General features: G+C 44.5%; 1 protein-coding gene across 5 annotated transcripts in view; it reads left to right on the top strand.

Annotated features, from left to right (window-relative positions):
- TUBE1 (tubulin epsilon 1) overlaps window positions 1-17,146 on the top strand; it is a 202,338-nt gene extending 185,192 nt beyond the window's left edge. For all 5 annotated transcript variants that reach the window (XM_078648563.1, XM_078648564.1, XM_078648565.1 and 2 more), the window contains one exon: window positions 16,317-17,146. In XM_078648563.1, coding sequence (XP_078504689.1) covers window positions 16,317-16,475 — 159 coding nt within the window. In that variant the 3' untranslated portion in view covers window positions 16,476-17,146. The remainder of the gene's footprint in view (window positions 1-16,316) is intronic.
- Window positions 17,147-17,370: the final 224 nt, after the last annotated feature.

Below are 17,370 nucleotides of genomic sequence, written 5' to 3'. Positions count from 1 at the left end.
CCGCCAGCCAAACAAAAATCCACACACACCACCCGCAAAACACCAATCCATGCACTCTGCCAGCCAGGGTCCAGTCCACGCACACCACCAGCCAAGCGCCAGTCCACGCACACCACCAGCCAAGCGCCAGTCCACGCACACCGCCATCCAAGCACCAGCCTGCACACACCACAATCACATTTAGAATTCTTTTTTTCAAAATAACACTAAACAAATGGAAATACCTACAAATCAGCTAACACAAATTCTAAAACTAAACACATTGCACTAATGCCAAACCTTTAAACAAACTAAAAATTATTACAGAATACAGACCAGGCAATTCACTTTACAGCTCATTAAAACTCCCAAAACTTCTTTTGCGTGTGGTACAATTTAAAACAAGCTGACACACACAATCCAGGCTTAGAAGGACAGTCAGGGCAGTACATACGAGACTCCTTCAGCACGCCTCTTCGCCAACAGACTCTGCATCTTCTAGTCGGAAAGTCTCTTGCGGATGTGGGAGGAATGTATTCAGGAAAGTGGCGATCTTTCAATCTAGCCACATCCTCCACCACTCCAAATCTAGGAACACATGCCTGTTCCACTAGTACAAGGCTGCCTATTATAGACTCCTGAAACTTAACAAAAGGCATCTTCGACTTAGGACAAGACTTCTGGAACACAACAAAAGCATTAAAGGATGCCAAGTGGAAAAGATGGATAGCCAACTTCTTGTACCAAATGTAAGCCTTTCGAAGAGCAGCATAAGGTTCCAACCTCTGATCTACTCTGTCAACACCACCCATGTACTTATTGTAATCTAAAATGCACGCAGGTTTGCGCACTTCAGCACCCTGACCCCAAACAGGCACAGGTACAGTGCTTTCATCATGGATAGTAGTCAGCATGTACACATCTCTCCTGTCTGAAAACTTCACAGCTAGAAGCTCGCCACATCGCAATGCACTAGACTGTCCCCGCACAAGCCTTTTGCAAACAAGTTCCTTTGGGAAACCTTTACGGTTACAGCGCATTGTGCCACAAGCAACAGTGCCCACTTTGGCCAATTCCTTGGACAACCGCACACCAGTGTAGAAGTTATCTACATATAAATGGTGGCCTTTGTTAAATAATCCTCTACCTAGTTCCCACACAATTTTCTCAGTCACTCCAAAAGTGGAAGGACAACCAGGAGGGTTAATGCTGGACTCCTTACCAGTGTACACCCTGAAATTGTAGACATATCCAGTCTCACTGTCACACAGCATATACAGTTTGATTCCATAGCGTGCCCTCTTAATAGGAATGTATCGCCTAAAAACCAAGCGGCCCTTGAACAATAGCAAAGACTCATCCACTGCAATTTCTTTACCAGGAGCAAAGATCTCAGAAAAGCGATCAACAAAGAGATCAAGGGCAGGCCGAATCTTAAACAGACGGTCACAATCAGGGTGATCGCGTGGCAACTCTAAACCATTATCAACTAAATGCATCATCCGAAGAAGAAGCATATATCGATCACAACTTATGACTGCTGGAAATATAGCTGTTGCCATCAAGGGACTAGTGGAACAATATGAAGACATTGATGGCTTCCTTAGCAAGCCCATCAAAAAAGTTAATCCCAAAAACTTCTTCATCTCTTCAACATTTGTGGGAGTCCACCGGGTAGCTCTAGAATGGGGCTTAAGGCAGGCACTGTTGTCCCTCAAATACTGTTCTGCATACAAATTAGTTTGCTCAACAATCTCTTGCAAAAACGCATCGTCAAAAAACAACTGAAAAAAATGTATTGGCAGAAAATTCTCAGTATTCACTCTACTCCCAGGTACACCAGTGAAATCTGGCAATGCCGGCTGCACCATGCCAGGGGGAACCCAGAGGCCATCCCTGTCAACGGGAGGAGCAGCCACCCCAGCCTGCAGCCCAGAAGCCTCTTGCTGCTGTACACCAACGGGAAGTCTAACAGCCACAGTTACTTCTGGCTGCATAACACCAACAGAAAACATAGCATCCCCAGAGGGCTCTTGCTGCACTACACCAACGGGAAGCCTAGCAGCCTGAGATGCTTCTTGCTGCACTACACCACCGAGAAAGCTAGCAGCCCCAGATGCCTCTTGCCGCTCTACACCAATGGGAAGACTAACAGCCCCAGATGCCTCTTGCTGCACTACACCAACAGGAAGACGAACAGCACCAGATGCCTCTTGGCGCACCACAGCAATGTGAAGCCTTTTGGGCGCAGGCTGCAGCCCACATGCCTCTTGCCGACGTAAAAAAAAAGGAAACCTTGCGGCCCTAGGCAGCTGCCCAGATGCCTCTTGGCCCACTACCGGCACATCAATGTCCTCCTCTACCATAGGCACATCATCAGCACTAGAAGAAGATTCATCATCCGATGATTCCGATGATTACATGCGAAGAGAAAACTCACTGCCTGAATCTTCTGCCCCTACCTCTGGGTCCGAATCGGAGTCAGTCTCTGAACCATGGTCAGAGGAAGACTCAAAAAGCAAACCAAGAACCTGCTGAGCAGTAATCCTGCGACTAGCCATTATCCTTACAAAACAAGAAGACTGCACACACAAGTGAGCAACAACCTACACTGTGCAAAGTAAGAAGTAAACAAGGTAATGCTTTCACACAAAGATATATACACTCCAAAACAATTTCACTCTTACCAAATATAGCTACACTCACCAGCACCTACTTTGCTGAGACAGCAAAAAGAAATGATATCCCACTAGAAAGAAAAAATTTTTACAGATTAGAAAACAAAGTGCACATAAAGCACTAATGCTGAAATAAAAATAAACAAACAAAAAACACAGAGCCACACAAACTGCTATAAGTACACCTTTTTCAAAAACACAATCACCTAGGGAAAGTAGTACAAAATACATTCACTTACCAAGCACATGCAACTACACAAGCTGCAAAACCAGCAGTAACAGAACCGCAACCTAGAACAATCCAAACAGCAAAAGCCTGGAACAAGACAAAAATAGAGAAGAAAAAAAATTACTACCACATTTCACAAACAATATAACAATTAAAAAAACAACACACAAATGTGCCCCCCAAAGTTACATTTGCCCAGATGGGCCATAAAATAGGGCTTACACCAATGGGGATTAGTTGAGGTTTTCAAACAAGACACTGGTTAATTTTTTGAAAGTTTTTTACTGCCTGACCCCTTTGGTGCCAGTCGCTCTTTTGGTCCTAACAGTACCCCCCTCACACGGGGGCAGTAAGGACAAAAAAAGACCAACTGGCACCAAGGGAGGCGGCCACTAAAAAACAACCAAAAATATAACCACCTTTGGAAGCAAGCCTTGCCCAAGGGCTAACTTCCACACACTGCAAAACTCAATTCCTAGGGCCTAGTGGGCCAAAAAAACAGAAAAGAAAAGGGCCAATTTGCCCCCAGGGAGGTGGGGGTGAAGCAGAAAAACAATCCTAAAACAAGTTCCCTCTAAGAAGCAAACCTTGCCCAAGGGGTAGCCGCCATTACAAACAAAAAAAATCCCTAGTGTCTAGTGGTGTATTTCTGCCCCCCCCCCAGGGGGCACAAAGGCTGAAAAAAACCAGACCTAAATGCCCCTGGGGGGGGGACAGAAAATGTAAATCCACATTTCACCCCCACCTGGAAGTGACCCTTGCCCAAGGGGTCACTTCCACTACAAAAAAACAATCCCTGGTGCCTAGTGGCATTTTCTGCCCCCCCCTGGGGGCAAAACGGGCAAAAAAACTGGCTGATTTGTCCCCAGGGGGGGGCAGAAAATCAAAAAGATAATCACAGCCCACCTGGAAGCGACCCTTGCCCTAGGGGTCACTTCCTATAAACTAAATTTAAATTTCCCTGGTGCTAGTGGGGATTTTCTGCCCCCCCCCCCCCCTGGGGGCAAAACAGACAAAAAAAGGGCCGATTTGCCCACAGGGGGGGCAGAAAATCATAAAACAAATTATTGGGCCACCTGGAAGCGACCCTTGCCCAAGGGGTCGCTTCCAAAACATGAACATTCCCCCCAAAAAAATCCCTGGTGCTAGTGGGGAATTTCTGCCCCCCCTGGGGGCAAAACGGCTGAAAAAACGGGCCGTTTTGCCCCCAGGGGGGGGCAGAAAATCCAAAAGTAAATATGAGCCCACCTGGAAGCGACCCATGCCCAAGGGGTCGCTTCCTATAACCTAAATTTAAAATCCCTGGTGCTAGTGGGGGCATTTCTGCCGCACGATCGCGACGCTGTGCACGATCGTGAGGCAGAAATGCCCTGCAAAGAGACATCAGGGGAGAGGAAAATCTCTTTCCTCTCCCCTGATGCCTGTTTGCGGCCCCAAACCCCCCCCAGACACGAAAAACCTACCGTTCTCCTCGGCGCGCAGGAAGCAAATGGCTTCCTGAGCGCCTGGGAATCCCTGATGATGTCAGCACGCACTGTGCATGCTGACGTCATCAGGGATTCCCATGGGGAGGGGCGAGGGGGCCAGCGGAAACTCTTCCGCTGCCATCCCCGTACTTGCCTGCAACATCGGAAACCCTCGGGGGGAGTGCCAGCTCTTCCCCCAAGGGTGGGGCTCATGACGAGCTGGGCTCGTCATCAGCGCACGACCAGTGTGCACCATGACGAGCCCAGCTCGTCATCAGCCTCGAAGGGGTTAAACATGCTCCTGAAGTCTTCAAGGACCCAGTCAGAAATCGGGTCATTAACCCTCGTATAGAGAAAAAATATAAAGCTTCCCCCTCAGACCCCGCATATATTAAAGGTCCAGTACCACTAGACTCACTTGTAGTTTCCAATGCACGCAAGAGAGCAAACTCACAAAAATCAGGTGAGGCTGCACCACCAGATAAGGAGTCTAAGCTACCTGACGCATCAGGGAAAAGAACAGCGTCTCAAGCAGCAAACATGTGGCGTATCGCCAGTACCCAGGCATTATTAGTCAAATACGACCAAGCACATTGTGACGAGTTAGAGTCGTTAATGAAGCACCTCCCTGACAAATACAAGGATAGAGCAAACAAGCTTATCCAAGAGGGGAAAACATCACTAACACCTCTATTCGGTGTGAACTCGATGCAGCAGATACTGCTTCTAGGGCAGTGAACACCAGCGTTTTACTACGCAGACACGCCTGGCTACGTATATCAGTGTTCAAACCTGAGGTACAAAGTGCCATTCTTAACCAACCCTTTGATGAGCAACACCTATTTGGACCCAACGTAGATGTATCACTAGACAAAATGAAAAAGGATAGAGACACCGCCAAATCTATGGGAGCAGGCTCCCAGACGTTCATTTCGTCGCTCATCCTATCGAGGTGCCACTAGGGGATACTCTTCAGACACAGTTCTACCTCGTACAAAGCCCCTACAAAGCAAAGTCCACTTACAGCAAGGGCTACCAAAGGGGTGGTTACAGGGGTAACAATAACAAAGGCATAGGTAAAAATAACAACTCATGCTCTGCCTCTACCCCTGCCCAATGACTCCCTTCCCCTTCCCCCGTCCCATTCCTCTCCTGTCGGGGGAAGACTCCAACAATACCTGCCAGCCTGGGAAAACTTCAGACAGGTGGGTGCTCTAAATAATTCAATCAGGTTATTGTCTGGAACTAAAATCTACCCCCCCAAACATACCACCCAGGCAGCGTCCAATGTCACAGGAACGTTTAACATTGCTCAGACAGGAGGAAATATCCCTCCTGCAGAAAAATGCAATGGAAATAGTTCCAGAGCATCAGAAAAACAAAGGAGAATATTCCCTATATTTTCTAATTCCAAAGAAGGTCGGATCTCTAAGACCCATCCTAGACCTCAGACCTCTAAGCATTTGCATACAGTCGGATCATTTTGATATAGTCACACTCCAACAAGTCCTTCCACTGCTGGTACTAAACGACTTCCTTGTCACTCTAGATCTCGAGGACGCCTACTTCCATATTCACATCCACATAGCGCACAGAAAATATCTCAGATTTGTGCTGGACGGGCAGCACTACCAGTTCAATGTGCTCCCATTCGGAGTCACAACAGCGCCAAGGGTGTTTACCAAATGCCTAGCAGTAGTAGCAGCACACTTAAGAAGACAACATATTCATGTCTTCCCATATCTAGACGACTGGCTCATAAAAGCCAGCTCATACCGCCAGTGTGTGCAACACACTCACGCTACTATTCAACTGCTTCACGACTTGGGATTCACAGTAAATCACACCAAATCGCATCTGCAACCCTCACACATACAACAGTATCTCGGCGCTGCAATAAACACCCAACTAAAACTAGCTTATCCCTCTCCAGCCAGGATAACAAGTGTACAAACTCTCCTGACAAAATTCAAACCGCAACACTCGCTACCTGCTCTAGTGTTCATGCAGCTCATGGGAATGATGGATTCTTGCTTATTTGTAGTACCTCACGCAAGACTGCAAATGCATCCACTTCAAGAGTGCCTAGCATGCCAATGGAACCAGGCTCAAGGTCAATTAACAGACCTAGTGTTGGTAGGCGGTCGGACACATCGTTCTCTGCAATGGCGGCACACCAAAAACCTTTCCAAAGGGCGACCGTTCCTAGAGCCAGTTCCTCAAATAGTCATGACAGCGGACGCATCGCTCCACGGCTGGGGAGCTCACCTACTGCATCACAACATGCAATAGCAGGTGGACACCGCAACAGAAGTTACTCCACATCAATCAGTTGGAGTTGCTAGCTGTGTTTCTAGCCCTAAAAGCATTTAAAATGCAAGTGTCAGGCAAAGCTGTCTTAGTCCGCACAGACAATATGACAGCGATGTACTACATAAACAAACGCTCTCTGCAGCTCTCTCAGTTAGCACAGCAGATATGGAGATGGGCTTTACCGCTAAAGATCTTCCTCTTAGCCCAACACGTCCCAGGAGTACAAAACCCTATCGCAGATCTGCTAAGTCGACAGACATAGCAGATCCACGAGTGGGAACTTCATCCGCAAGTTCTTCATCCGTTCTTTCAAATGTGGGGACAACCTTAGATAGACCTCTTTGCCACCCACGAAAACGCAAAATGCCCAAACTTTGCCCGCCAGATACCCACACCCATTGTCCAAAGGCAATGCGATATGGATGAACTGGTCAAAGCTATTTGTGTACGCTTTTCCTCCTCTCCCACTACTTCAGTTAGTGGTACGCAAACTACAACAACTTTCCCTGACGCTCATTCTAGTCGCTCCAACTTGGGCCAGACAACTGTGGTACACCACGCTGTTGCAGATGTCTGTAGTACCACACCAAAAACTAAACCTATGTCCACGCCTCAGCTCAACCTAGCGATCTGGCTCCTAAGGTCATAGAGTTTGGTTACCTCAACCTTCCTCCAGAATGCATGAACATTATTAAAGAAGCTAGACGTCCCACTACTAGAGCATGTTATGCTGCTAAGTGGAAACGCTTTGTCATATACTGCCAAAACAACCAAATAAATCCCTTAGACGTGTCTATTCAACACAACATAGGATATCTATTACACCTTCAAAAGTGTAATTTAGCCTATACGTCTATCAGACTACACCTTGCTGCCATTGCAGCATACTTACTAAATAGACAACATCTATCTCTTTTTAGAGTACCAGCTATAAAAGCTTTCATGGAAGGACTCAAAAGAATAATTCCTCCCAGAACGCCACCGGCACCAGCGTGGAAACTGAACATTGTTCTTACAAGATTAATGGGTCCTCCCTTTGAACCATTACATAAATGTGAGTTGCAATTCCTAACCTGGAAAGTAGCTTTCCTAGTAGCAATTACTTCTCTCAGAAGGGTTAGTGAACTACAAGCATTTACCATTCAAGAACCTTTTTTGCAAATGCATCATAATAAAGTGGTTCTTCGTACTAATCCTAAATTCCTTCCTAAAGTCATTTCACCATTCCATCTAAATCAATCAGTTGAGCTGCCCGTATTTTTCTCGCAGCCTCAAACTGTCGCAGAAAGAGCTCTACACACCTTAGATGTCAAAAGAGCATTACTGTACTATATCGAAAGGACACAAACTTTTCGTGAAAAAAACAACTTTTTGTGTCTTTTTCACCGCCACATAAAGGCAACCCCATATCAATATCGGTGATCACCAGATGGATTGTTAAATGCATACACATATATTACCAGAAAGCAAAACGTACGTTAACAATTCCTCCAAAAGCCCATTCAACAAGAAAGATAGGGGCTTCAATGGCATTCTTAGGGAACATTCCCCTAGATGACATATGCAGAGCAGGTACATGACTTACACCGCACACGTTCACAATGCATTACTGTGTAGATGTGCAAACTAAACAACAAGCCACTGTGGGCCAGTCTGTACTAAAAACACTGTTTCAAACAACTGCAACGGATACTGGTGTTCGCCGCTAGGTGTGGGTACTGCTATACAATCTATGCTTAGTGTGTAATCTGCAGCTCATATGCTTTGAACGGAAAATGCTACTTACCAGTATGCATCTGTTCTTGGCATGTAGAGCTGCAGAGTTACACACGCCCACCGCCTCCCCGGCTACCTTTATCTGTTCCAGTATTATCTTAATTAGATACAAATCACATGGACATCACTACCTCTTGTACAGCTCCATCACTTCCATAATGGCGAAAAACAATCTAGGGATGGAGCCGATGCCCATGCGCAGTATCATCCAAAGGAGGAGTCACCTATCCCATGTCTTCCAATGACTTTTCTACAACAAAACAAACTGCAAACATCCGGGCCCAACACTAGGTGGCCATCTATGCATAGTGTGTAACTCTGCAGCTCTACGTGCCAAGAACAGATGCATACTGGTATGTAGCATTTACCTTTCCTACCTTGTTCCCAGGGGTAGTTATGCTTATCTGACATTATAAGCATACTCCCCATTCTATCCTATGGGAACAGGTAGCCTTTGCAATAGGGAAAACAAAGTTGGCAATATTTCATTATCAGGACATGCCACACACACACCAGGGCATGTCCTACCTTTTACATACACTGCGCCCTGCCCACAGGGGTGCCTTGGGCCTACCTTAGTGGTGTCTACCATGTAAGAAAAGGGAAAGGTAGGGCCTGGCAAATGGGTGCACGTGCGAAATAGACATGGCAGTACTATGCACTGTACTACGGACTGACTAGTAAATCAAATTTGCCAATCAGGGAATCAGTAATCCATAATCATAATTTACAAAGGTAGCACTTGCACTTTTTTTTTTTTTTTTTTTTGGCACTGAACAGCAGTGGCAAAGTGCCCAAAGCATCTAGACCAGCAAAAACGAAGTCCAACACACAGCCAAAACACAGGAGGCAAAGGCAAAAATACAGGGTGCCAGGTCTAAGTCCACCCTTGGTCATAAAATCCCTTCTATGAGAGAACTGCATTTTTGTTTTATTCAATCCTAAGCCTGTTTAGGCCATGGTCCTGCCTAAGCTGGGAAAAAATATTTTTGAAAACTTAACCTCATCATTATTGTGTCTACAATCAGTAGTCGAAGATTGTATATCCCTGATGCTGAGATACTGTAAATGTTCTTTCTTCCAGGTCAATTGCCAGTGTCTCTTCCACAATGGAAGTGGGAAATAGGACTGTTTCTTAAGTATCCTCTTCTATATAAATAAGTATGTCAGTGCCCTAGACAGTTAATTAAATGTATTCCAGCAGACATGCCACCTACCTGCCCATGCACTTTAATACTCCCAAATGTACATTATGCAAAATCATCCTCAGCCATGACCGATGAAGTAGGCTGACGTACTAAACAAAACTAAGGTTTATTAGTGCACTGAAACTATATCTAATATAACAAATAGTTCTGAAATTGAAATTGGAAAAATAAAATTGGAAAAAGTTTAAATTACAACTTATATTTTTTGTTCATATTTGCTGGAGTGTTGGGAGGTCATACATACACAAGTCTTCACAGTGTTTCTTTCCCTCACCTGCACATAAGGAAAGCCGACTCATTAACTGCAGGATACTGATATTCCTACCATTCTCAACTTCCTTTTCTTGTAAAGCCTCCATAGAACCAGGGGAAAACCTAGCAACACTATTTTCTGATTCTGAGCACCCAGTGGAATTCAGGCAAACTATAAGAGCCTGGAGCACAATAAGTGACATCATTCAGGTAATCCAATCCATATGAAAGAGTTCAGTGAAAACAGTAGTACCGGAAAATCAAAGGAGAACGTATTTTTACTCTGTTTTGCTGACAGGAGGATTGTTCTGGCATTTAAAGCCCATGAGCTTTACCAAGGCAGTGTCATTTAAGCAATCCATATCCTGGGATATCCACCCAGAAGAATGAAAGAATCTGGGTCATTTTTGCCACTAGATTGCCTCAGCCTCTGAGATGGTCATGTGAACATAAATCTTTTAGGAAACTATGCAAAAGTCTTTAAACTGGCATTTTCCTTTCGATGGTTTATAAAGCCATTCACTGCCGGGGAGATGAACAGCCTATATACAGTTTCCCTGGAGTCCACGCTATTAAAAAATGTATATTGTTTGTGTCACCAAAGGTGGTTATTTGTCATGTAAGGACAGGAACACCAAACAAGCATTTCTGCTTGACCTTCTGAAATGTGCCACATGTATTACAGCTCGATGAACTCACTCAGGCAATTCTAATGCAACTAATATCTAGTCTTTTATGCCCACAATTATGAAACAGGGCAGTCTATATTTAGGGCCTTCCTATCCATTAAAAATGTGCTAGAAGGAAAGTATTACCTGATATTAAATGTCAAAACAGAATATAAAAAATACAGCTTTTTTAAATTTGTCTTGGCCAACCAAACATTCATGTGGTGTTCCGCTAATCGTTTCCGTTGTGTATACATAATAAAAAAATGCATTGCATATTTTTTTATGTTTCGCCTAGACAGGGCATGCGCTGTCGCAAGACCTATAGTAAACATAAATATGGAGGGTAATTTCTCCTGTCGCTTGCCGCTGGTTGATTCTGGCATTGGTCTTATCTGGCTTATGGTTGGTGTTAGATTTGGGGGTCTCTAGTGGCACAGGTAGGTACTTGTGACTAATAGGGACCTTTGCCTCTTGTCAGGGTAAGGGGGTACACTCCTAAAATAACCCCTGCTCACCCCCTTGGTAGCTTGGCACGAGCAGACAGGCTTACCTCAGAGGCAGTGTGTAAAGCATTTGTGAACACATACAGTAATCAAATGACAACACTACAGATGGACACCACACAGGTTTTATATTAAAAATAAGAATTCTTTATATAGACTTAACACAAGACCACAAACAACAAAAATCCACAATACTATACTTAAAATGGTAGTTTTAGCTTAATTCTCTTAAGTTCTTAAAATGCAACACTTTGAGTCAATGTACCTCAACCCCTTCCATGCTCATGACAAGGTCAGCTCGTCATGCAGTACACTGGAGCTGTGCTAATGACGAGCTGACCTTGTCATGAACAATGGTAAATCTGACTTGTCAGCACCCAGCGGGAAAAGCCTTAGCACCAATGTGGTTAAGATGCGACACGCAGGGCAACAAAATTGTTGCAACAATGGAAATGCAGCAAAATCCTGTGCAAAGAAATAAAGGCGTCAAGTTCTTCCGGATGCGGCACGCTTCTCCGATGTTGTGAAAAGTCTCGACGCATTAGCTGCAGCGGCGACACCCTTGTTCAAAGATGCAACGTCAACGGCTTTGGCTGCGACACTCTTCTCCCTCGATGCGAGGCGCTTTCGCTCGATGCGACAGCTGCAGCACCCTTGTTCAGAGATGCGACGACAGCGGCTCCGACGGCGGCACGCTTCTCCGTGGATGCGAGGCGCTTTTCTCGATGCTGTGCAATGCGTCAGCTACAGCGGCGACATCCTTGTTCAGAGATGCGACGGCAGCGGCTGCGACGGCGACTGTCTTCTTCTTCGGTGTGAGACGTTTCTCTTGATGCGGTGCAATGCGTCAGCTACAGCGGCAACACCCTTGTTCAGAGATACGACGGCAGCGGCTGCGACGGCGACACGCTTCTTCGGTGCGAGACGCTACTCTCGATGCGGTGCAATGCGTCTGCAACAGCGGCGACACCCTTGTTTAGAGATGCAGCGACTGCAACGACGACACGCTTCTTCCTCTTGAGTCGCGCTTCCAGCTCCTTGCTACACGCAGTCCCTCAGAAGGCCCAAAACAGAAGCAGGCACTTCCAAAGAACTCTTGGGGAGCTGGGGGTTTAAGTCTGTTGTCCCTGAGACTTTAGCAGGAGGCAATCTCTTCTCTCAAGCCCTTGGAGATCCTTCACAAGTTGAATAAAGTGCACACCAAGTCCTTTCTCCTTTCTTTGGCAGTCAGGCAACCACTGCAGGCCAATCCCCCAAGCAACACTCCAGCTTAGGGATAGTCTCTCCTCAGTTTCTTCAGGTTCCTCTCCTTAGCAAAGGTTTCTTCTTGTAGTCCAAAAGTGATCTAAATTCTTGGGATCAGGGTCCCAATACTTACACCCCAATATCCTTTGTCCTCTGGGGACAGAGGGGCCTTTCCCAGTCCAAATCAGTTCTGGAGCACTCTGTTTAGATGATTCCTTCTGTCCTTTCACAGTGCAGGGCAGAGACATCAGACGCACCACATGAGGTGGAGCCAGCATTGTGGAGGGAAGGCACAGCCCTATTCAGGTCTCAGGTGTAACTCCTCCCTCCCATCTGGATGCAGATCTCTCTATTTACCACTGGGCTGACTCATCCTGTCTCTTAGAATCCCCCAGCCCTGTCACTCAAACTCCAGACAAGGAATACACAACCTAGCAGAGGCAGGCGTGGATAGTTAGACAAGAAAATACCTACTTTCTAAAAGTGGTATTTTCAAACACAGAATGTTAAAACCAACTTCACTAAAAGATGTATTTTATCATTCTGAGTTATAAACTCGAATTTCTATCTAGTTCCCTGAGTCAGTTAGGATTATAAACTGTAATAATCTTACTGCCCATTCTGGCCTATAGGAATAGGTAGCCTTGCAATAGTGAAAAACGAAAATGGCTGTAATTCACTATTAGGACATGCCACAAAAACCAGGGCATGTCCTCCCTTATACTTACAATGCACCCTTACATTGGGCCTACCATAGGGGTGTCTGATATGAAGAAAAGGGAAGGTTTAGGGACTGGAAAGTGGGTGCACTTGCCCGGTCAGCATGACAGTACCAGACTGTACAAAGGCTCTGCAATGGCAGGCCTTAGACACACTTTTACAGGCTGCTTCTGTGGGTGGCACAACCAGTGCTGCAAGCCCACTAGCAGCATTTGGTTTACAACCCTGGGCACACTCAGTGCACTGTACTACGGTCTGACAAGTGAACCAAACCAGCCAATCATGGAATCACTAATTCATACATTAATATACAATAGGGAGCAGTTGCACTGTGGCACTGGACAGCAGTGGCACAGTGCCCAAAGCATCTAATACCAGCAAAAACACATGCAGCAAAAATGGGAGACCCACGCCAAGGTGCCAGGTCTAACAGTTTGCTTTGGGTCCAATATGTCACTTCCGTTTTGCAGGAAGCAGCACCGACCAACTACAGGTTAGTTCCGCTGCTGGCTGTTATCTATTCTTTTAGGGGCTACTTGTTTTCTTTGCTGCTCCCGATGTTTGCACACTGCCGCCGCTGGCACATCTGCCAGCTTCCTGCCCTGACTCAACGCCTTGCTCCACCTCTCTGTACCTTGGACCGACGCTTTGCCACTCCCCGCGCTACTCCCGGAGAGCCGCCTCAAATGCTTTTATGTTGTGGGGTTGATAACAAATTAAAAGAATAAGTAAACAACATGTTGCTGTTCGTATCGGCTTGAACATCAGACCCGTCTTCAGAAAACTCCATTGGTATCGTGAAACCTGATCCCTCTGGTGGCTGCTCAAGACATTTTAGATGTACCTGCCCTCACCTGACGCCTTGCTCCACCGTTCACTACCCGGGCCCGACGCTGCAAGGCTATGAGGCATTGATGTCTCGGCCCTTGCCCACCTGAGGGGATGATGAAACGGCAGCCGGGACACTGCTGCCTTCTTCATATGCATTAATAATCTCTCTCTACAGCCCCTCCCTTCAAGCTCCTCTGTGCATTATACACTTCTGGGGATACTCTGCTTATTACCATGACGATCGCTTCACGGGCCGCCACACTCCTAATGTTTATGTGCACGGGTGCCACGCTTTGTTTAAGCACGGCGCCCGCATTCATATTTTAAATTTTGCTATTTATTCATGCTGTACAACATATAATTGCAGTTATGACACAAGCGGCCGTGCACCACAATGCACCCAACTACCTCGCTCAAAAGTTGTCTATATCAGGAGGTTCGAGATCCAATAGAAGTTCAAAAAACTTACTCCTGAAACCTCGTAGATTCCGGAAAGAGAAAACATACAAGCGCTCCTTCTTCGGAATGGCACCCAGGATCTGGAATACACTCCTGCCTGAAACCAGGCTGATCTCCTCCGCTGCACTCTTCAAGAAAGAGGTGAAAACCATCCTTCTGGCCAAGATCTCCTGAACACTATTGGTGCTGGATCGGAGACTCTGCATTGCTTTGTATCACTGTTCACCTGTCCTCTGGCACTATACTTCTAACTTGTTGGTGTCACTACCAATATATGATACACGTTGGATTACTGATTCACTCTCCTGATACCCTCACTCAGTGTTCTCTCTACACTAAGGCTTTGATATAAGCCATTCACACACCCAAGGTGCACCTGAACACCTCTGTGTTGAGATCAATGACTTGTACCGTCTTATATTACTTGTTTACCTGAGTGTATATTGATATGCCTTATGTATGTTACTATTATCCTATCATGTTAGTGACTATTATACTGCTCCCATTATCTCTGTTCACTCCCACTGCCCCTACCCTGTCTTTGTGAAGCGCTCTGATATCTGTAAGGATCTTGTTCGCGCTATATAAAACTTTGAATAAATAAATAAGACCATTAAGAACTTGGCAAAATCCGTGATAATTGCTGATTTAACTTGTTTCTTCTGTCAGTCTGTAATGTAATAGAGGACGAACCTGTTTGTTTTTCATTATGTTGTGTGTCCCTAATAAATGTCTCCCGCCCCTGGATTTAAATTCACATGTGCAAGATGAATTGGTCAATTAATCTTAAGGTCCAGAAAAACAATGACCACACTCCCAGCCCCCACTACGATACATTCTTCCTCCCATCAGTCTCTAAACCATCAACAGTTGAATTCTTTAACTTTTCTCCCATCCAGGGTCCGAATTTTTTTTAACACCAACCCTCCCAAGCTTTTCGTATTCCTCCCACTCCTAAGATTCAGCTACTTCCTTCCCGAGCTCAAACTGTGCAGGAAGATTAACGTTCCTTTTTTTGTTTTTGTGAGTAATGTTAAAGGAACCAGTATGCGCTGTGTAAAGGGCTTTTCGGTAACAACAAGCATTTGCAAAGCAATAGGTCTCGCATTTACGCTAGTTTGACCTATTGGCATTGTAAAGGACAATGGCTTTATTTATGTTTAAAAAAAAACCAAAAGATAAATAAAAGGCAATGTCATTTACAATACCAATAGCTCAAACCCGCGTTAATGTGAGAACTATTGCATTGCAAATGCTTGTTTCTGATGGTCTTCATTTTGAAGTAAAACAAAAAACTCTTAACATATTTTCATGTCGTCAGTGTGGAAACAGATCGTTTTGTGAGGGTTGCGCGAATGGAGAGCCCTGATTGTGCAAAAAAGACATACTTTTATTAGCTCAACAAGAAAAAAGTGTTAATACTCTTTGATTACGACAGAGAACGATGAAGCTCGAGCTAGGGAACATTTCTTCAAAAGGAGCTGTGATTACTATACCTGTGATCATAGGTTCTGCATTTGGGAATAGAGGGTGCTCTTTTTTGAACTTAGGTTTGCTTGGACTTGAGAATGAGTTGCATGCGAGCTATACATCTCTAATGTAATCAATCATCAAGGCCATTACATGCTTATCGGGGGTATGCTCTTTTGTGTTTAGCCTATCAATAAAGGGTATTGTTAACAAATCCAATAGAGAAACTGAGAGATTGCATCAAATATAGGATTAATGTAAAGATGATTAAATCTAGGTTCAGTTTTATTTCTTATTATTCGGACATAATGTGTGTCAAACATATCCTTTCGATTGTATTTTAAGAACCCTATTTTACAATTTGTTGAAATTATTTGATGTTTAAAGCAGTGAATGCATATTATGTAGGTAAGGTAAGTATTGCGCATTTTAGGATTACTACTGCATCTTAAATTAAGCATTTGAACAAAAAACGAGTCCCTCTGTGTTATGGTGTATTCTTCCTTACCTTGACAGGCTCATCTTCACCATTACTTACATGTGGATGGAATGGAGCAAGGATGTTTCACCGAGGCCGTTTCCTCCTTATCTTCACTAATTGAGGAGTACAATCAGCTGGATGCCACTAGAGGAGTTTTCATCCCCGATTCACCACGGTTCAGTATTGCCTTATAGTGAAATAAAGACTTTTGCAGAGAACCACATCAAAGCAAGCGGAAAAAATGGACAATAATTCAGAATTAGAATAGCAGCGTTGCAAGATTTTTACAAACTTGGTGTTTTATCTTGCTGTGTTGTACTTCCCAATATTTTGAGTCACATACTAAAGATAAAGTTAGGTTTTTTAGTTTTTGATGTGGTGTTCTTGTCTTGTACCTAGTATGATGAATATGATTTGGAGCAAAAGTTACCAATGTAGAGGACGCCGACTAAAGAGAGAATATGTCACAACTCAACATTCCGAAGGCAACATACAGCAGATTCCATTCTGTGTTGCTTTTTCATTATGCCTCGTGGTGGGCATGTTGTGCTGGTGTAAGTTCTGTGAATATAAATTAATGTTTTTCTAATAACTGGATATATTATATATTTGTAAAATTGTATAAAATATAAATTATTGTTGAGCTTTTCTAAGATGTACATATTGTTATTTAAATGATGTTTAAAATACATTTTGAATAGAAATCAAATAACATAGTCTATCTCATTGTGCCTTGGAGGAAATGGGACAATCAGAGTTTTAAGGCCGAGCTTGAGCTGATTTGTGGTAAAGACTTGGAAATGTTTTTTTTCCTTGAGCTGCCTCACACTTTTCTGTTTTTAATAAAGATACCACTTAAAACTAAGACATTTTTCAGTGCCTGAGTGTGCGTGTGTGAGTGTGCACATATATCACACAGTTTCCCCGTGTAGTAATAGTTAGATCAGAGTTTCCATGGTAAGAGCTTTTTCATCTCACTAATAACTTTGGCACCATTTGATAGATATTTATCAAGCTTTCCAACAAAAAGTTAATCGGCCTCAGTTCCTTCCTAGAAAGTTTCAAGGTGATCCGTCAAGTGGAGGGCCA

Source organism: Lissotriton helveticus, chromosome 6, assembly GCF_964261635.1.
Source record: "Lissotriton helveticus chromosome 6, aLisHel1.1, whole genome shotgun sequence".
Taxonomy (NCBI): domain Eukaryota; kingdom Metazoa; phylum Chordata; class Amphibia; order Caudata; family Salamandridae; genus Lissotriton; species Lissotriton helveticus.
Note: the sequence above shows the minus strand (reverse complement) of the source record. Positions and strands in the feature narration are given on the sequence as shown.